Source organism: Astyanax mexicanus, chromosome 19 (genome assembly GCF_023375975.1).
Source record: "Astyanax mexicanus isolate ESR-SI-001 chromosome 19, AstMex3_surface, whole genome shotgun sequence".
Lineage (NCBI taxonomy): Eukaryota > Metazoa > Chordata > Actinopteri > Characiformes > Acestrorhamphidae > Astyanax > Astyanax mexicanus.
In genome coordinates, this window is record NC_064426.1 from 4,466,620 (window position 1) to 4,488,573 (window position 21,954).

The 21,954-nt window shown below is 36.5% G+C and overlaps 1 protein-coding gene across 5 annotated transcripts in view; it reads right to left on the bottom strand.

Moving 5' to 3' along the window:
- clec16a (C-type lectin domain containing 16A) overlaps positions 1 to 21,954 on the bottom strand; it is a 95,390-nt gene that overhangs the window by 18,003 nt on the left and 55,433 nt on the right. For all 5 annotated transcript variants that reach the window (XM_049467792.1, XM_049467793.1, XM_049467794.1 and 2 more), the window contains 5 exons: positions 21,579 to 21,707; positions 17,320 to 17,440; positions 8,312 to 8,463; positions 7,162 to 7,366; positions 4,148 to 4,288 (listed from right to left, as the gene is read on the bottom strand). In XM_049467792.1, the coding sequence (XP_049323749.1) occupies positions 4,148 to 4,288; positions 7,162 to 7,366; positions 8,312 to 8,463; positions 17,320 to 17,440; positions 21,579 to 21,707 (748 nt within the window). The remainder of the gene's footprint in view (positions 1 to 4,147; positions 4,289 to 7,161; positions 7,367 to 8,311; positions 8,464 to 17,319; positions 17,441 to 21,578; positions 21,708 to 21,954) is intronic.

Genomic DNA, 21,954 nt, shown 5'->3' on the forward strand with positions numbered 1-21,954 from the left:
AATGACCTGAAATAAACTCATTTACCAGGTTTTTTCTCTCTCTTGTAAACCTGCTGTTTTGGAGATAAGTGTTTTTCATTGGACAGTGACGATATGACAATGTGCAGATGTGTGTATTTTAATGAAATGTATTTATTCACACACACACACACGCAGAGGCAGGGGGTTTTCTATTAATAAGCTGGTACTTTCTGGCAGAGATCTGGTGTTGGTGTGTGTGTAATGGTAAAGGTGAAGATGTATCAGTGATGAATCAGCCGCTGCAGCACCAGACCAGCCGGCGAGGCGAGACCAGACGTATTTAAAGAAGCTGGCTAGAAGCCAACAGTTCTGGGAACCACAGGAGCTTTAAAGTCATCTGAGGTGACCAGAGGACCTATATTAATCACCCAGTTTCCTAAACACAATAGTCACTTCAAAGAATGGAAGAGAAAAATAGATTTAACATAAAGTTTACTCGCTTTAATTATATTACCTCAATCTCTCTCAATACTGATATATATATATCAGTATTGAGTATCAGTATATATATATATATATATATATATATATATATGTTCCTGGTGGCTGATATTCTGGTTTTGTTTAAAACTTTCTGCATGTGTTCCTGTATAGCTTTAATGCCTTCAATATAAAATGTACAATGTAAAAAAAAAAGCATAAAAATAGAGAAAAACACATTGGGCCCTATTTTAGCGATCAGTACCACTTTAAAATAAGCCTACCTTTATAAAGGGTTTATAAATGGTTTACAACTAGTTTATTAATGGTTACTAATTAGGTTGTAAATGCCTTAAAAATCATTAATAATCAGTTATAACACATATGTAAAAAGGGCAACAATAGTGAACCCACAGCCATCTATAGTGTTGCCCTTTCTACGTATGTGTTATAACTAATTATTAATGATTTATGGATTTTTAAGGCATTTACAACCGAATTAGTAACCATTAATAAACTAATTGTAAACCATTTATAAACCCTTTATAAAGGTAGGCTTATTTAAAAGTGATACCTAGCGATCTATAGCACATCATTCAACTGCGGTTTCAGCAGCTTGATTTAGATATACTGTGTGTGTGTGTGTGTGTGTGTGTTTAATGAGTAGGGTCAACTAATAGGAGCAACTAATGATTCTTTTGGTAGGTGGCTAATCTAATCATTATTTGCTATCTGCCATGTCCCCCGTCTCTAAAACAATAGAAACAGCTGAATATGAGATTTAAAAGGCATTTATATGTTTAGATGTTGTTCAAATGTGGAAATTACTGATATTTATTGATTAAATATGTAATCTGTTATGTTTGGACGCTTTTGGAGATTTTGCAGACTAAGTTAAGTGTGAACTGTGTGCGTGAGACATTTACCTCCCATCTCCCATTGCGTTTCTGTCTCCAGCACTGTGTGTAATGCAGTACTGTTACAAATTAACGATTAATCGACAATAAAATTTGTAGTCGTTTTAACTGAGAAACAAAACATTAATTACTAGTTAAATGTAAAGATTAATAGAAGACGGTTCATTTTGTGCTGGATTTTGTCTTTTCTTTTAATCAGATTTTATTAATCTCCTAAAAATGTTTAAATATTATTAAAAAAAAACATATTTTTCAATATATTTTTTAATTGTTACCCCTGTCTTGTGCCAATGGCTCTTGAATCTTTCCCCCAACACCCCCCCCCCCCACACACACACACACACCTGCGCTTCACTGAAACACTTTAACCACTTAAGTCTTCACTGTGAAAGAAGATAAGCATCAATTGAGAATGTCATCCAGATACGCCCAACAACACTGACATTTCCTTCACTAGTAATTATGAAGAACAGCCAGTAAAATGGAACAGGCCTCCCATTATGAACACAATTATTTCTGTACCCACTACAGATAACCCATCTCAATTCATTAGCCGCTAAATGGAAGATGTCACCAACAGGATGTGTGTGTGTTTTCTGTTCATCTGAAAAGTCCTCGCATTAAAATTCCATCTAAAACCCAAAGGGTAACTCGCTCCACTGAGCTGCGACTGAAAAGAAGAAACGTGAAATCCAAGTAGGCTTAGATCATCCTGATAACAGACCGAGACTGATCACGCTCAGGTTCAGAGGAAGCTACAGCTTCTGAAAACTCAATGAAACGATACAGAGGAAACCACAGCCTTGAGATGGAGAACTGTTTCAGAAATTCAGGAGAAAGCAGAACTGGGATTAGAAGGTTAGTAAGACTGCTGACTGTGAGCGAGCAGGCTGATGAGCTGCGACGAGACCACTCATCTCCACAGCTGCACAACACCTCACAGCTCACTGCTGTGGCTGCTGATGATGATAAAGTAAGCTGGAAACATTATTGTAAGTGCTGATGTTGATGCATAAAGCATTCCATTTATTTTCATTAAGTAAATAATTAATAAATAATATGCTCAGTGTTTAATGTTAGATTAAAATTACATTGATTTAATATACTGTAAATTCATTGTTTTTTGGTGTTTAAAATACTGTGTAAAGGGTGGCACGCATCTCGCGAGAATGTTTGGCGGATATGAGATCTGTGTTTACTTCAGTAGCAGGCTAGCTAATATCTCGAGACTCTGCTAGCTCACAAGAAATACAAGCACCGACGTCTGCAGTACAAACGGACTGTAAAAAGGAACTTTCCAAGACTCAAGAACCACTTTCCTCAACAAGCAGCCAACGAGGTATTTTGTTTGTAGTATTTAAGTTCATTTTGACCATGTATTATGTACCTTTGTTGATATTATTTTACTGTTTTCGTTTACAAATACAGTTCTCACGGCGTGACTAAGTTACTGTGTGGCACCCAAGCTAAAAGACGTGTCCAATAAAGAAACGCCCGTTTGGAAGAACTGACCTGCGTCTGTGTTGTTGTGGAGAGAGCTATAATTATCATTGAAAGTATCTCATCCTATTAGTGAAAAGAGGAAAAAAAAAACTCCAATAAAATTAAAAATAAGATAAAATTTTTTTTTTTTTAAATATTTTTCTATTATATTTTAAAAGTACAAAAGGAGTCTATGTGAAATATGAGAGCTGTTGAGGATCAATGATTAATGTTAGGTTGTCGGGTCCTAAAAACACATTTCTTACCTACTTACTTACCATTACACTTATATACAGTGTTCATACATTTTTTAATCTATACATTTCAATGACTTTTGTATGACTTTTCCATGACTTCACACCAAATTTTCATTACTATACAATCTTTACATGGACAATACAAGTAAAAATCCATGTCTAAACTGATTATAGTAGGCCTATATCTTAAAATATAAAATATATAATAATAAAAACTGACATTGATATTTTACTAGCTAAATACAATTTCTGCATATTTAGTATGTCAATGCCTTATATTTGTCTGAATGATGCCAAACAGCATTAATTGCATTGAATTGACAAGTTATAGTGCAGCTGAAACTCACTCATACATGTGATTAATTTACCCAAACCAAAACAGCTTTTCTCAGTCGATAAAGGGAAATAAACGTTTAAATTTTCCATATTTTTTTTTTTATTTTTTTTTTTTTTTACATTTTCTGGATATTTTAAATTTTCCAAAACTTCTCCAGGCCTGAACATTCCATTTTCCAGATTTTTCATGATCGTACGAACCCTGTATATAGTTCCTTTCTGCCACTCAAGGATATAAAAGGATATAAAATGTAAAAAAAAAAATAATAATAAAAAATAAATAAATAAAAAATCTGGGGAAAATGTAGTTATATAAACAAGCTCAATAAATAATTTTAACACAAATGTTGTTACACAAAGTTACTTTGGACAAACTTTTAATTTAATTATTGATATTTTAACTAAGATGTATTATTAAACCCAAGTAAAGTTTTTAATTTTATCGACCTAAAATACTCACATTTTTATGTTTGGTAATTTCGAAAGGCAATAAAACCAAAATTGAATATACTGTCAGTGGTATTTTTTAAACTTTTAAGCAATGGATTTAAAACATTTTAAGATGTTTAAGGTCTTATATAACTATAAGTGTTTCAGTATCTCACAATGTTTATTTGTATGCAGCTACACACAATAGGTGTTAACTGAAGCTTAAGATTAGACTGTGTTGTTTAGTACCTGGAGTGGAATTACAATGTTGTTATCTTGAATTACCTGGAACTTTATCTACAGAGGCGAAGGCGGGGCCTCGTCGGGCCTGGTCGTAGAAGCGGAAGGGCAGCTGAGAGGATGAAGCTGCAGGCTGACCAAAACCCAGAACTTCAGACGACGGCTGGACAGGGAGGTCCAGAAGAGCTACAGGAGAAAAACAAACAACAAAAAAAAGAAAGCAATAATGTTTAGATGTTTAATTGTTTTGAAGAGTTGGGAAATAAAAGGGGCGAGAGAGACAGATAACACTTACAAGATGAAAAGGGAGAGAGAGAGAATAAAAAAAGAATTTATAAAAATAGAGACATACTGAGAAACTGAAATCCAGACTAATTTCAATAATGTACAACAGGTTTTAATACACAAACAAAATAAAACATATTTTAACTTTTTATTTAAAGAAATTTAAAGGTGCTGTATATGAATCTGCAGTATAACTAGGGCTGCAACTAATGACTATGCTAAAAACTAATTCCTGTTACTTTCATTTCTGTTACTTAAAACATAAAAAGGAACAGGAGTGAGTTCCAGTAACAGGAGTGATTTTTTGGTCATAAATGTAAATTATTAGAAACCTTGTTAAAAAGTAAGTAAAGCTGCCTGAGTTTTACCAGTACATGTCTTGAATAGTTACAATACATGTTATTAGATTCAGAGTTGAAAAAATAATGAAAAATAAAATAAAATAAAATAATAATAACAACAATAACAATAATAATAATAATAATAATAATAATAATAATAATAATAATAACAATAATAATAACAATAATAATAATAATAATAATAATAATAATAATAATAATAATAATAATAATAACAATAATAATAATAATAATAATAATAAGTCCCACCTACGCTAAAACCTCACTGGCCAATTAAGCATAAGGAGAGGCCAATCAGGATTCTCTATTTCTTAATATGTGCATATGTCTTCCTCGCTCGGCCCTTTTTTCTCACGCACCCTCACGAGCACCATCACACATTAATGACGCGTGGACAATTAAATTCCATGTTGACATTTTCTTTTTAGAGCTGACATTGCAGCCGTAAGTATGCATGTGAATATTTTTTTATTTTGTAAACAAACATTCTCCTAAATGCTGCCGTCATTCCAAAATATTGCGTTGATCTAATATAATCATTCGCAAACAGGACAAAACAACCCCTCTGAAAAGTCCAGCTGGTCCAGCGGCTTTTAGATAGTTTTTGCTGTTTTTCAATGGTCAGGGGGGTTAAAATGTTGGTCACGCAGGACAATTAGCATAGTCATGCTGAGGAAACATTAGCTGAATGTTACCAAATATATTGGACTGAAAATGTGTACAGCACCTTCAACAGTTTTAAATGTTTCTAAGCCGAGTTTTAATCCAATCCATCAGTTGGTAGAAGGTTGCTCTGTATTTATACTGTAAACACAGTTCTGACTGTGGATTTAGGAGTGTTTTTATCATTTCACCTCAATAAATTCAACATAGAAATCAACATCAGCAACTGTTCTTTTTTTTTCTTAAGACCTGAGTGCATGCAGCTCAAATGATAGAGAAGTTTAGACGAAGGAAGTCGGCATTCTTCTGAAAAACTGAAGGATAAAAGCATTTTTTAGTCAAATCAAATGGAATATATTCTTGCCGATATACTATCACAGTTATTATGTTTAACCTTGTAAAAAAAATAGCCAAAACAAGCCTTTTAAAAGTAAACGGTACTTTAAACTGATTCTAAAATATGATTGGCTGAGCCACTTTCAAAGCTGTTTATTTTGTCGCCACTTCTTATCTCCAAAATGGCACATTTACAGCAGAAGGAAAAACGTTTATCTTTCAATGGAAGATAATGCAAAAAGATTATATTCCAGGACATTCTGGAGCCTTTCTATTGGTCCAATCATCATTGGTTCCTGAAAAAGGCTGTAAGGTTAAATGTGCCTTATTATGACATATTATAACAGTTAAATAATTCATATTTTGTTAGGATTCACTCAATGTTGTCTCTCGTCATTTACAAGCTAAAACCATGAAGCAAAGTAAAACAGAGCCCAGTAAAACAGGCCATTTCTAAAACCTCAAAACTGTTACATCACAGTCTTGACTCAACATATAACTTGCTTTTGCAGATAATAGAAACAAGATTTTAAAAAATCTAAATGCTAAAATAAGGCTATAGACTACAGGAATGCACCAGTACAGTTATTACTGGAGCAAAAGCCAGTGGAGGGGCTAAAAATGCTAATAGGCTAAAAGATAACCCAGCCAATCAGCTGCTATCTCTTCATCTCAGCCACCTGCACACTATGCTTAATGAAGCACTATTCGTTACTTAATAAAATGAGTTGTTTTTCCTTATTTGAGCAAGGCTAGAAAAAATAGGAAAAAGCAAAAAGAAATAAAAATAAAAATAAAAATTACATACTATTTATACACTAAAAACACCTTAAATCCTCAACAAATGTATATTGCCCCGTATCATATTGTACACAATGTATCATGACAGTAAAACTGCGATTTAAAAAAATTAATATCACAATAATATCAATTTTTTGCCTTCATAGCTGTTTATAATTTACTGAGAAGCTTTAAGGTTATTTTTTTTGTATAATTGTATATATTTGCAGTTTATATGAATGCATTAAACTAATACTGTAGTTTATTTTTGTGGTAGATTCTTTTGCTATTTTATATATTATATTGTTATTATGTTATATATATATTTTATTTTGTCCTATGATTCTTATTTTATACAAAATCTTGATGCTACTATTGTGTACAGAATAGACAAAAGTTTACAGATTTTTATGTTTCTACTGAATATTTGAAATATTTGTTATATTTACATGAAATTCAAGTTTTACATTTATTTAATAGCAGTAATATTTTAGTCACATAGTCAAGAATACTGCTCTATTTTAAAACCAAATTGCCCACCCCTTATTCTACGGCACCCACTTAACTTTAGCGTGATTATTTAAAAAGTGACATTGAAAGGTCTGTAGGAAACCACAGCACTGTAGAACTGACCAGCTATCCTCTGCATCTTCATACGCCGGGCCTGAATGCGACCTTTGGCCAGCCTCTGCTTGGCGATGATGCAGCGAATGTGATCAGCGAAGATGAAGGAGGCCTGCAGGATGGGGAGGGGCTTCGCGTGGGGGTTGGAGGTGGGCTTGTGGATGGTGATGTTCAGCGCCCTGCTGTCGTCCTCCACTCCAGACACCTGCATGTCCTGAAACAGGACAACCAGAACGCAAACAGATATAACAAAAAAAAAAAAAAGAAAAACATTCTATTCACATCCTGGAATCAAGTGGAAATTTAGTCAGCAGTGTATGCTGATTACTGTGGAATATGTAAAAAAAAAAAACACTATCTAAACACATCTATAAAAACACACAAAGAACAATTAAGAAAGGTGTTAATCCTATGTTAATCAGTGCAAATATTAATAAAGATATGGAAAATGTATCAGCTACATTTGTTTCAGACAATATTTTAACATTTCACTAATTAAGCTGATCCTAAAGAAGCCAATCACATCAGATTTGGGATCTTAGAATTATAACAGTTCTGCGCAGAGTTCCTTTTTAGAAAGGCACAGAAAGCTGCATTTCCTTGTTTAACCAATAGATGTCAATTCAAGCAGGAAAAAAAAACCATACATATTTATAGAATGTGGAAGACTAACACGTCTAGTGGAGGAAAAAGAATATGAATTTTTAACACCACTAACTAGATAGCCCTCTTAAGAGTTTCAAACCATGGAGTAAGTAGCTATTAGAGAGAGAGAGTGTCATCATGAAATTAAACATCAATTTGAAAAATCTTAGTTTACACAACACTGTCAAAGATAAGTCAAGTAAAATGGTGTGTAAATGAAATAATCAGGAAAATGTATTATTTAAAGTGGTATATTTCATTATTTGTTTTATTATAGAGTCTGTGGCCCGTGACTTCAAATATATTTCTCCTTCTGGCCCCCAACAAAAAAAGTTTGGACACCCCTGTTCTAGACTGTATGCCAGGTGTATCACACTCTCTCAAAACAGGAATTTACCAGCATTTAAACTTCTTAAATCAGGATTTATTACAGAATATTGTTATGATTAACACAACACAGCTCCCATTATTAGATATTCTTAAGAAATCACTGATTCCAAGAGCAAAAACAAACCTGTAGAAGGCCGGCGAACTTCACAACTCCCCAGCCCAATCGCTTGGTATCCGGTTCCACCAGACTCATCTGATACACGTCCACAGCCAGGAAGCGCTGTGCCTGAATGCCATCTTTACTCACCACCATGCAGGCGATCAAATCACTGTTATCTGAGAGCAACAGAAATCAATGGCCCATGGTTAGTTTAGCATGCGCTGATCAAAAAAATATGCTATATTTATATTTACACATACAGATTAAGATAAAAAAAAAGGTAAGGGTAAATCCAAAACCCAGAGAATTTCATATACAGTACAGGCCAAAAGTTTCACACCTTTTCATTCAATGCATTTTCTTTATTTTTTATGACTATTTACATTGTAGATTCTCACAGAGTGAAGAAGGCAAACATGCAACAAGCGCTAATAAACACCTCTGGGAACTCCTTCCTTCAAGACTGTTGGAAAACCATTTCCATTTCAGGTGGCCACCTCTTGAAGCTCATTGAGAGAATGATGCCAAGAGTGTGCAAAGCAGTAATCAGAGCAAAGGGTGGCTATTTTGAAGCAACTAGAATATACAAAAATATGTTTTTTAGTTATTTCACCTTTTTTAGTTAAGTACATAAAACTCCACATGTGTTCATTCATAGTTTTGATGCCTTCAGTGAGAATCTACAATGTAAATAGTCATGAAAATAAAGAAAACGCATCGAAAAAGAGAAGGTGTGTCCAAACTTTTGGCCTGTACTGTTTCACAACTCCACTGATCATACAGGAACTACTTTATTATTATCCTCCTTTTACCCTGTTCTTCAATATTCAGAACCCCACAGGATAAAAAAACACCACAGAGCAGCTACTATAATTATTATTATTATTATTATTTGGGTGGTGGGTCTTTATTATTCTCAACACTGCAGTGATTAGCAGTGATTAGCATGGTGGTGGTGTATAAGGTTTTGTTTAGTGTGTGTTGTGCTGATGGTATGAGTGAGTGGATCAGATACAGCAGCAGCAGTGCTGCTGGAGTTTTTAAACACTGTGTTTAATCATCTCTCACTGTCCTCCACTCTTCTATTACACATGACCATATGTGTAACTATATAAACTGTTGTTTATTTGTTTTTTGTTTTTTTTAAAAGGGGCGGATATTATAAGATTTTTTTCTTCTTTCTGCTGCCTTTCATTTTATTTGTAATTTGTATATTTTTTTCTTCTGTAAAAATGTATTTTGTTTATAATGAAATGAATAAATCTTCTAAACATAAACAAACTATATCATTACTTTAAGTAACATTTCAATCTGAAACTTCCTTCTGGCTTCTAAAGTTGTGAAAACAACTTTTAATAAACTTTAAACAACTTTTTTTTTAATGATGATAATGATGATGATAATGATGATGATGATGATGATGACATATCTATATATGTTATAAAATAAGCCCTAAGCTTCTACAACCCATAAACAACAGTGAAATACAATAAAATATTATAAAAGTGTTTCTAATGGTAAGAGATTAGGAGAAAAAGAAAGTAAAATAGGGGGAATATTTAAAGGTTAATATATCACCAGCACTTCCATGTAATTACATAATGGTACATGATGGTAGTTAATGGTTTAACTTCTAGATAATAAATGACAGCGGGTCCCTGGAACTGAAGATAAAGCTCCGCCTCCTCTGTCTGATGATATTTGAGGAATTATCGTGAACTTCTGCCAAACCCAAAACACGCTTTCCTGAGAAGCCTGAAATGACAAGGCCCAAACTGAGGTCACTTCCTATGACCTAACAACAAAAAAAAACAGGCAGACATTCGGTCAACGTTCAATCAACATCAGACAGTGTGAGTGAAATCTTGCGACAATATCAAACGCTTGGCACTCAAGCGGGAGTTTTCAAAACACTCCGGTGAGTCATGATGTGTTGCGGTGTATTTCACAGCAGCCTCTGAGGAGAGGGCAAGCCACACTGGTTTCAGACGACGCTACAACTCCACTCAACTAATATCTGTAGTGTCATCACAGTCACTGTCACCTGCCCCCACCCTCCCCCACCACCGTGCTAAAGTGCTGAAGCCCCCCTGACCCGACACTGGTTTCTCTTTCTGTACCACACTTTCACAGAAGGCAACGTCAACAGGCTCTGAGGAATTACCTCAGAAACAACCCATTAGCTTAGCATCGATTGGCCAACAGCTTCCTAGCTTGCCAAGGTAAGACTCAACCACAAAACCATCAAAACCTCAATTCCAGAGCATTAGAAGCTCTCACACCAGATATAAATACACACTAGTGCATCAAGTGCTCAAAAAAGAAATAATATCATTGAATATCATTGAACTTTAGATGTATTATATGATATTTTAATCATTTATTTATTTTATTCTTTATTATATAACTTACAGCCAATAAAAAAACAAAAATCAGTGTCTCTGAAACTTAGAACATATAGAATATGATATAATAATAGTACTTTTGGCCATGTAGGCAGTGTGCCAAGTCCTGCTGGAAAACCAAGTCTGCTTCTGAAAAAATCACAGGTTTCGAGAGACATGTCATCTGCTGGTGTTGATCCACTGTGTTTTATTATCAAGTCTAAAGTCAGTGCAGTTTTGTCTTCCCACAAAATCTTACAGCACTTCATATCTTACAGCTTCCCTCTGCTGAAAACAACTTTTAGGGAGATGCGGATTTCATTTTCCAGCAGGACTTGGCACACTGCCCACACTGCTAAAAGTACCAATTGGTCTTATATAATATTCTAATTTTCGGAGACACTGATTTTTGGGTTTTCATTGGCTGTAAGCTTCATAATCATCAACAATAAAATATATAAACGCTTAAAATAGATCACTCTGTATGTTTAATACATGTATATAATATATGAATGTCACATTTTAAACTGAATTACTGAAATAAAGCATGATGCTTTAAAGAATGATAATTAATTTTTTTGACATGCACTAGTAGATAGATAAAACAATAGGTTCCATGGAGCTTCTCATATTAATAGCAACAAGTGTTGAAAAAAAAAAAGTCAGTTCTGCATTTAAAAGCCAAAGAAACCACAAGACACATCACAAACGTGTGATGTCATTGTGTTTTAAGGGGAAATCAGCAAGTGTGGCAGCGATCGGCAGTGTTGTTCATAATAATGACATATTTCTGAAAAAAGGGAAACAAAACAGACCACTTCCTCCTGCGTTTACATGAAAGGCTGCAATCGGTTCAGCGTGCGACCACTCAGCCTGGTCATGGGATTCAATCTGCAGTAGGGACACGAGACTGCATAATTCAAGAACCTAGCGATATAATATGCATCATAATGCAGGGGTTACGATTTAATACAGTGAGATACATTGCAATACTGTAAGCAAGGCGATATATATAGATTTTTTTTTTAGCAAAGTTTAGGAAAATTCTCATAGTGCAGTAGTCATACCAAGCCAAAGAAAATGAACATGACCACTGAGTAACGTGACTCAAATAAATCCAGTTAGTAATAAATTAAATGAACAAAAGAGAATCAAACACAGAATTTCACTGCAAAAAAAAAAAAAAATATTTAGCAAGCAAAATGATCTAATTTTTATTCTCTGTTTTTTTTTTCTTACCAAACATTTTGTAAGTGTAAGATTATTTTGCAAATTTTAGAAATAATAATCTTAATTTCTTTTTAAAAAATCACCATTACCTCATTTGATCTCTACTATCAATTTTTGTATTCAAATTTAAGTCATAAATCAGTGATTTTTATTAGATTTAAGTCTTTTTCAGACTCATTAATATCATTAAATATTTAGACTTGATTATCTTGATTAACACTCATAAGCCACTGATTATTTTATTTTAAGAAATCTTTTTAAATAAAAATAGCTTACACCATTGGCAGATTTTTTGGCTTAAATGGGCACTTAACCCCCTAATTTTTTTCTGACTCCACCCTCGGCTCAAAAAAAAAAAAAAGCCAAAAAAAAAAAATGGAAGGAAAAGTTTGGGAGGGGCACTGGGTGATGTATGGGTTTAGAGGCAGGGCAGAAGGGGGAGAGCTGATTGGCTGAGCTGCAGCAGCAACAGCAGTGTGTCTCTGATAGCGGGGAAACCCAGTTGGTTGGATGTCAGCAGGGGGGCGGTATTATTGATTGTCTGATTTGCATATTGCATATTTTGCCTGTTAGCCTATATAGCACAGTTGAACCCGAGAGGGCGCTGCAGAGGCGGAAATGACCACAATAAAAGCGTTTTTTTTTTTTTTTTTTGAAAGGTTAAGAAAAGTAAAAAAAAAAAAAAAAATCTAAGGAATGTTCCAAGTAACACAATTCAGCTATTAATGAAAAAATATATATATTTAAGTTTTAGGGTTTAGTGGCTCTTTAATATAAACATAGAGGTCTCAATTTACATTTATTTTGTCTAGTTTTTGCACTATGGTACTTTAAGCAACTCAACAATACAAAAGTTTACAATAGTTCCTCCTATCACAGTCCTATCAGAGTCAGTCAGTGTTTGAGAAAGCGTGGAGGCGTACGAGAAAGAGAGAAAGCGTCATTTCCTCAAACTCTATAAATAGCACAGCTGACATCAGTGCCACCTGTCTATCTCTCTTGTCTGTCTGTCTCTCTGTCGGTCTGTCAGTGTGTGTGTGTGTGTCTCTTTCTCTTGTACTTTCACACCCCTGTGGTTGCTCAGTCAGTGCCAGTATACGGCGTCTTTTTCCATCTTTCTATTTATTCCATCTACTCATCTACTAATGGCTGACCCATTCCTGCACGCACTGGCAGCCCCCTCACCGAAAAGATGGCGCCATGTCGCCAGCAGACCCCACTGAAGTGGTGAAGAGCAATCATTATGAAATAGGCCTGCACATGCATGCAGAAAGATAGTTTCCTGATATGGAAAATATAGATGAATGATGTCTTCATCTGAAGTTTATAATGCCAGTTTCCGGTGCCCTCAATTAAATGCCACCCAAAGCTTAAAGCAGCAACTGAATAGAAGACTTGCGTGCGTGCGTGCATACCCACGCCTACACAAAGCCTAGTTCATGTTTTTATTAATAGTTATAAAGGTTATTTACATAAAACGATGCTGCCTTCCTAGAAGGTGTACCGACATTTGTTACTTTTTAGAGAAATAAAAAAAAAAACACCTCAAAACTTCCATTACTGTGATAGACTATGATAGATATGTAGATAAGTAGAAAATCTTAAGTGAGATTACTGTATTATTATTGTCTTTTCCATCCCAACAGATTACATATCTCATCAGAGAGAAACTAACAGCTCAACCACCTGTGCTGTGATGGCACAGCTTTGAACCGGTGACCAACAGATCGACAATCAACGATTTATGGGACTGGCAGGAGTGTAGGTGGCAACACCTACATGCAAGCTCATTTATGTGTTTATTAATAAAAGTTATAGAGATTATTGGCATAAAAGATGCTGCTTTCCTGGAAGGTGTATCAACATATGTTACTTTTTTTCCAGACACAGTAGCATGCAAAACATGTCAAAAATTATATGTTCCTATGAATAGTTAACCATAAAGAATAACTAGAATGATCTCCAAATTAGAGCTTAGATCGTACCCAAAAAAAATCCAGCCCGACCCGGCTTTTGTACGTTCTGCCAGAGCCAGCCCAGATCCGCCCTATAAACTGTCATTATAAGCCCGAGCCAGAGACTGATTTAAACCCCACATTTTTTTTAGTAAGTAAGAGCATTAAAACTGAGGTTTTCAAAACATTTCAAGCTGTTTGAATGAGCAAAATCTGTTCAGAATGATGTTAATTAACATTGCAACACTAAAGAAGCATAGACCTACAGGGGTTGGACAATAAAACTGGCTGGAAGTTTCATGGCTAAATTGAAGCAGCCTGGTGGCCAATCTTCATTAATTGCACATTATTGCACCAGTAAGAGCAGAGTGTGAAGGTTCAATTAGCAGGGTAAGAGCACAGTTCTGCTCTAAATATTGCAATGCACACAACATTATGGGAGACATACCAGAGTTCAAAAGAGGACAAATTGTTGGTGCACGTCTTGCTGGAGCATCTGTGACCAAGACAGCAAGTCTTTGTGATGTATCAAGAGCCACGGTATCCAGGGTAATGTCAGCATACCACCAAGAAGGACCAACCAAATCCAACAGGATTAACTGTGGACGCTGTAAGGGGAAGCTGTCTGAAAGGGATGTTCAGGTGCTAACCCGGATTGTTGCCATTAAATCATGGCAGAATTTAATGTGCACCTCTCCTGTTTCTACCAGAACTGTCTGTCTGGACAATAAATTATTGTGGTCTAAAAACAGGTATTTCAGTTACGTTGTCCAACCCCTGTATTATTTTATAAAATGTTTATTAAAAACAGCTACACACACAGAACGCTGCAAGTCAAGTGCTTATTGCGGACAAGTGGAGGAACTCACGTATGCGTGAGCCCCAGAGCTGTCTGATTATAACACTCTAACTTAAGAAACTTTTTATTTTTTATTTTTTTTAACACAGTCTCACCATAGCTTTATATAAAATACAAATAGTATTTTTCTTGAACCCAACTTGACCTGGCCTGAGGATAGTGGTGGGAAATCACGACCCGAGGTCAGACTGGCTCATACAAAGAATCTAAATTCTTTTTTATTTTAAGTACATTTTTCTATTATCATAGTTTTGGCCATCATAAGAGATACAAGCTCTCAGCAGGACTTCCAAATAGCCTTTTTTGAGCAGGATTATGGTCGTCAACACACAGCAAGAAATTCCCACAGACAGCTCAGACTGCAGCACATCCTTTGTCTGTCTGGTCACCAGATCTATCGCCAACTGATCATTTAAATGAACCAGCAGGGGTGTAGGCGGCAACACCCACACGCAACCCAGTTCATGTTTTTATTAATAGTCATAGAGGTTATTTACATAAACGATGCTACCTTCCTAGAAGGTGGACCAACAGTTCTTACTTTTTAAAAACAGTAGCATGCAAAACATGTCAAAATTTCCGTTACTGTGAATACTATAGATACACGAGTTAAATATCTGAAGTGAGATTTACAGTCAGATTCAGAGGGACAGTAGCATGACAATAGCATTCACAGCATACTATGAATAGTTAAGTGGAGTAGTTAAGTAGAATTTTTTGAATTACCTCTAAATAGACTTATTTAATTTTAATTTAATTTACTATCATTGTTTTGGCCATCCTAAGAGATCTAAGGTCTCAGAATGAGTGTATTTTCTGTTACTGTAAATATTTTAGTGAGAAGAATATTAAGAATGATCTTTAAATAGACTAAAAGTTTATCATTTTAAGTAAGATTAGGGTATTATCATTGTTTAGGCTATTCTAAAAAATCTGAGCTCTCAGCAGAAAGACACTTAGCCACAGCCACAGCTTAGTCACATGTGTCGCCTCTAATAAAAGGCTTCTAGCTGGCTTTTTTCAGCAGGATAATGCTCACCCACACACAAAGCAAGGCTTACCCAGGCGCTCTTCAGACTGTAGGACTCATTATTGACCTGCACAGTACAGGATTTATCCCCAATTGAGCATTTATTATGCTTGGTGTTAATATCTGCTTTAGAGATTGGGCCTATTCTATTGCCTATACTTGTCAATACTCGTACTACACAAGCTGTGTGTGTACATTTGCAATTTGCAATTTCAGCAATGGATGCAGGTTAAAGTAGCAGAATGTATTAATTAGGGCTCCGAGTGGTGCAATGAGGTAAGCGCTGCCACTGTGATCGGAAAACTGCTGGTTCGAATCCCAGTCATGTAGCTTGCCATCAGCTGCCGGGGCCCTGAAAGAGCACAATAGGCCTTGCTCTGTCTTTCTTCTCATCACTCCTAGGGTGATGTAGATCAGCACAAGGCGTCTGTGAGCTGCTGTATTGGAACAGAGATGCTGCGCTTTCCTTCGAGTATGCCATGATGTTGCTCGGCAACGCTACAGCATCAGCAGCAGCAGTTGGAAAGGAGGCGGAGTCAGACTTTATATGTGTCGGAGGAGGCGTGTGCTAGTCCTCACCCTCCTGGTGTTGGTGGGAGTCCTAATGAGTGGGTTGGGTAATTGGCCTTGCACATTCGTACATTGGGGAAGAAATGGGATAAAAATTATATATATATATATATATATATATAACGTGGGGAGCACCAACAACATACAACTTACTGATAGACACTTGGCTCAAACATAGCACTGAATTATCTACCCCCCCCCCCCCCCCCCACACACACACACAGCATCCGCCCTTAATTTAACCGTTGAGTGCAGCTGTACAGTAGGCAGCAGCAGCAAAACAGCAGCAGCGCAGCAGTGCATCTCCTCCTACTGGCTCACCCCTCCAGATTAAGCCCCGCCCACTTTCACAGCCTGTGTGTGTGTGTGTGTGTGTGTGTGTGTGTGTGTGTGTGTAGGTGCTGCCTGAACTCTTGAAGACTCTTACTGTCAGTCATGAGGTCTACAGGAAAGGCCTCACCGCTGCTGTTGTTTGTGCTGCCCACGTTAGCATTGTGGATGTGAGCTGTGCTATATTGTTACACTGCGCTGGCTAACTCCACCAGCCCCTCGCTGGAGGAAGATGTGACTCACTTCTCCTGCAGGCCGCCGCCCCCTCTTACCTGTAAGAGTGAGAGCTGGTGTGAGGGGGCTCTCGCACCTGGACGGCTGACAGGAAGTAGGGAGAGTTGAGAGTGAGGTGTAAAAAAGTGAAGAGGGGGATTTGTGGTGCTACACATGAATGAATCAACAGATTAGGCCCACAGAATGCATCTGGAGTAGAGCCGGGGGGGGATCTGACTCTAAAGTGTCAGACTGTGGCTTCATTGGTTGTGGTGAACATGTCTAATTTTTACTGTTATTTTAGGTCAGCTAAAATTAACAAGACATTTTATGAACCCTGTAAGAAAAAGAAAATACGATTTTCACCCTAAATGACACTGTAAGAGAAAAGTAAACCTATTAAAAATGTGATAAAACTCTTGGATATAAGGGTTAGGTCTGTTTTTGTGCTTGAGACTTACTGAGGTCAAGGACATCGTCTGTTTTAATGAGGTCCTCTGGGCGGGTCAGGGGAAGCTGGGTCTCTGGTTCTCCCTGAAGCTGTAGAGACAGCGCCCGGAGCATGAAGAACACTCGGATAGCCTGTTAAAAAACAAACACACAATTACACCATTATGATTTTCATTAAAACATCATGTTAGATTTTATTGGCATGAATCAGAGCAAGTCCTGAAGCAGAACTGTGCTCTAATATTAGCATTTTCCATATTCTATAAACTCAGACTGTACTCAGAGCTAATTCATGTACATTCTAACAAGCTTGATTCAGTAGCGATAAGTGTTGGGCGGTCTGAACAAAAATGTATATCACAGTATTTTTCAAGATTCCGACGATTTCACGATATATCACAATATTTTTATTTTATCTTATTTATTTACTATTAATATTTTTTTTTTTTTTTTGTATGACTGTGCTTTTACATAGGGTTGTGACTTACTGTGACTTATAATATACATTATTATCCTGTTGTCTGTTGTCAGGGTTTTAATCAGTCAGGGGAGCTCCTATTATGAGTACATATAATATAAAACACTAAGGCTTTTATTTAAGGCTCTGACTACTACTGAGTTTACTATACATTTTTGTTTTAAAAAAAGAATAGTAATATTGGTGGTTCTACTTTTTTTACTTTATTTTACAGACAAAATTCAAGAAGCAAATCAGGTCCCTTTAATGCAGCATTTTTTTTACTTTTATAAAAAATATATATATTTAGATTATTATTATTTAAATAAGAATAATGACAAATTTTGATTTTTCATCACTTTGCAAAAGCAGAATGGAGCTTGCACGGTCATTCAATAGGTTCTTAAGCTCCTTCTTCAATATAATCATGACATTTGTTTAGAGAAACACACATGTTGACATGCTCTAGAGAGAAACACACATGTTGACTAAATGTTCATTCTGGTGACCACAATGCCTTCTGTGGAAAAAGCTTACTCTGCTGGCACGGACACCGCAGGGAAGCGTTCCAAAACTGCTATTGTATTTTACTGGCCTACACACACACACACACACACACACACACACACACACACACACACTGACTTACCATAAACAAAACAAAGTGACCTGCTTTTTAAATCCAAATTTCCCCTAAACAATATTATGTTGCGGTTGGAAAGAATGTTCATGTTAATATAAAGATCCTGCCTGGAGGGTTTTATTTTTAAGAATCAATTTAAGCTTCTTGTTGGAGTGGTCTACGATGCCGCCACTATGATCAGGAGATTGTTTCGGTTTTATTGATCGAATCCCGGTCGTGCAGCTTGCCATCAGCTGCCGTGAGAGAGCCCTGAGAGAGCACAATAGGCCTTTCTCTCTGAGTGGGTACAGTAGATGGCGCTCTTTTTTTTTTCCTCATCCCTTCTAGGGTGATATTGATCAGCACAAGGCTGCGTCTGTGAGCTGATGTATCGGAACCGAGTCGCTGCCTTTTCCTTCACCTGTTCTTGTGTGTGGCATCACTAGTGATGGGGATAGACAGCTTACAAGCAGCGGAATGGGTGGGACAATTGAAATTAATTAAAAATAAAATTGTACATAAATTATAAAAAAAAAAAATTTCAATGACCAAAAATTGTGACCAATTATTGTGTGGACGGGAGACCCAAAAAAAAAAAACACATACACAAGGGGGCTGAATCATGGAGAAAAACTAATTTTACAGAATGATGATATACTAGAAATAAAATCTAAAATGAAAATATCTGGTTTTCATTTAAAAACTGAAACCGAACATTTTTTAAAAAATCTTTTTGATTCTAGCTTTTTATCAATTTTGCCACTTTTTTCAACATTGCACTAAAATAAACAGCCATTAATACAGATTTTTTTGGTCTTTTCTGTTTTTCTTTTCTCTAATCACAAATAATTTATTTTGCCAAATAATCTTAGTTTAGTGCTTTCCTACTGCTTCCCTTCATGGTATACTGAGATTTAATCTTTCTCCTAACTTAAATCACTAAATTAAATAAGATTAAATAAACTGTACATGACTCTGGTTATGAGCATCTGAAATTCCATCAAGATCTCGGTACTGTAAAGGATTCTACGTACAGCTCTCTTCTCTACTAAATAATCCCTGAAGAAGCGTTTAATTTTAGGGTGCAGTCTCTCTCTCTCTCCTCTGTCTCTCTCCTCTGTCTCTGTTTAATGTGCATGTCTATCTCATACTCCAGATCTTTGTTTGAGTTAGTGAATATAACGTGCGTATAATCAAGCAATAAATAAATAAACTTGAGGAGTTTTATAAATAAATAAGTCTGAGGAGCCTAAATTACAAAGGAAACCTGCTGCAAAACACGAGTATAAACACAAAAAAGCAGCAACGAATGACGTATTCCCAAACGCCTGACCTTCCAGCGAGCGAGACATCTGCCAGCGCTGTGGAGAGAAGTATGTAAATATGCAGCCTAATAAAACTAAATCCTTTCCTGCTAAGTTCCGCAGAAGGAACACAATCTTCAGAACAAGCCAAATCATGTTCATAAGTGGGATAATTCTGAGAGAGTGGAGGGTGATTTAAAAGCATAAGGGCTGTAAAAGAGCTGGAACTCGGTTCTTAGAATCTCTGAAGCAACGTGCCGAACGGTCAAGGCCAAATTCAGTCAATCTGCAGAAAAACAAACACGACGCAAAAAAAAAAGACTTTCCAAGACTGATCTAATAAAAACAAATCAGAGAGAAATCCAGATTATATCCTCAGTTCTCTGAAAGCAGACATGCTTCACTTCACATCGCTTTGTTCCAGCATCTTTTTTTTAATACCCAGATCTCCAAAGGCAGGAGGAGAAAAGCATGCTGGTCAAGAAATACAATACTATTCATATTTTCCATCATCAGTAATGGGGGGGGGGGGGTTTCAGACAAAGACCAAAAGATTCGCAGTGATACACAAACCTCACGTAAGTGTGAAACTCCCCTGTTTTCTCGTTACACAGTCAAATTTACACACTTCTCACAAGTTCTCTTATGAAATTTGTGTGGGTTTATATGTATCAAAAAAAAAAGTCTTTCCAGACATTCTTTATGCTTTAGAATCAAGCAAACAGTTTATCTTACTGATCAGCTGCCCTGCACTAGGGGTGTGATAAAATATCGATATTATATCTTGATATTTTGTTTCGCAATACTTTATCGATGTTCAAAAAAAACAAACAAAAAAAACACAGTATTAATTAGGGTAATTGGTGTCAGAAGTGGTTTATTTATTGTTGGGTTTAACCCCCGACCATTAGATATCAGTGTTGTACTTTAGTGCATGTTTTTAGATCCCACAGTTCTGATTGGATTTCTTAAATTATTTTCAAAAGGGTATAATTATTTTGTTATGCTGTTCTATTATCATTATATTAGGGGCATTAATGGTCTTAAAATGACCAGAGTATCGTTTATGGAGATGATTTCTGGGACAATATATCGTCCACAACAAAATGTTATTCTAAGATGCCTAGCTGAGGGGGACTATGTTGCATTGGAATGGGTTTTGGTTCTGTTAGGGGTGGTTTTGGTTGTACTGGGAGGGTTTTGGTTGTATCAGAATGGGTTTTGGTTCTGTTAGAAGTGTTTTTGTTGTCCTGACAGTAGTTTTGGTTGTACTGGGAGGGTTTCGGTTGTATCAGAATGGGTTTTGGTTCTGTTAGAAGTGTTTTTGTTGTCCTGACAGTAGTTTTGGTTGTACTGGGAGGGTTTCGGTTGTATCAGAATGGGTTTTGGTTCTGTTAGGAGTGGTTTTGGTTGTACTGGGAGGGTTTTGGTTGTATCAGAATGGGCTCTGCAGCAAATCTGTGTGTGTGTGTGTGTGTGTGTGTGTGTGTGTGTATGTTAACAAACAGAGCTGTGTGTGCGCTGAGAGCGTAAAGTGTGAGCGGCGCTCCTGCATAGCTAATATAGAATTGGGTGGCTGACTATTTGCTGTTGTCAGGGTTTTAATCAGTCAGTGGAGCTCCTGTATTTCCTGCCGCTAAGATAGAAACACAACAGAAAATTACCACAATTTTAACACATCTCACTTCCAGACCTCCACGACCATCAGTGCAGATTTATTCCTAAACTCTGACGCTATTTTAACGGTGCAGGTGCAAGACATGAAAATAGACTGTTGACGTTGTGTAAGATAGCAATGAGCATCCCGACGCATCATAAACAGGGTGTGCAATGGGGCCCCAGCTGTAAAACGGGGTCTAAAGTGTGTGCGTCTACATGTGCGCTCACCCTGCGTGTCTTCTCCACGTCTCCGCAGGGCAACCTCTTAACGAAGTCAATGCCAGTGAGGGGCGTTCCAGTCGGGGGAAGCAGGATGGACGCGTCCATCATGAGGTACTCCACATTCAGAGGCTTACTCTAAACACAAGAAAACCACAGAGACATCTCCATTACAGTGAGAACTGTAAACTGCAGCGTCATACAGAATAAAAAAATAGACAGGGCTTTTATTTAGCATGCGTGTTGTGTTCAGTAAACAGCTATTTTCGCTATCTAACAGCTTTCTGATGTTTACAGCACACATACACAGTCATGGGTGGCTTGCTTAATCATCAACTGGGGCTAAACAGAAAATAATGACGCTGGTAAATTTGAGAGCTCGGCG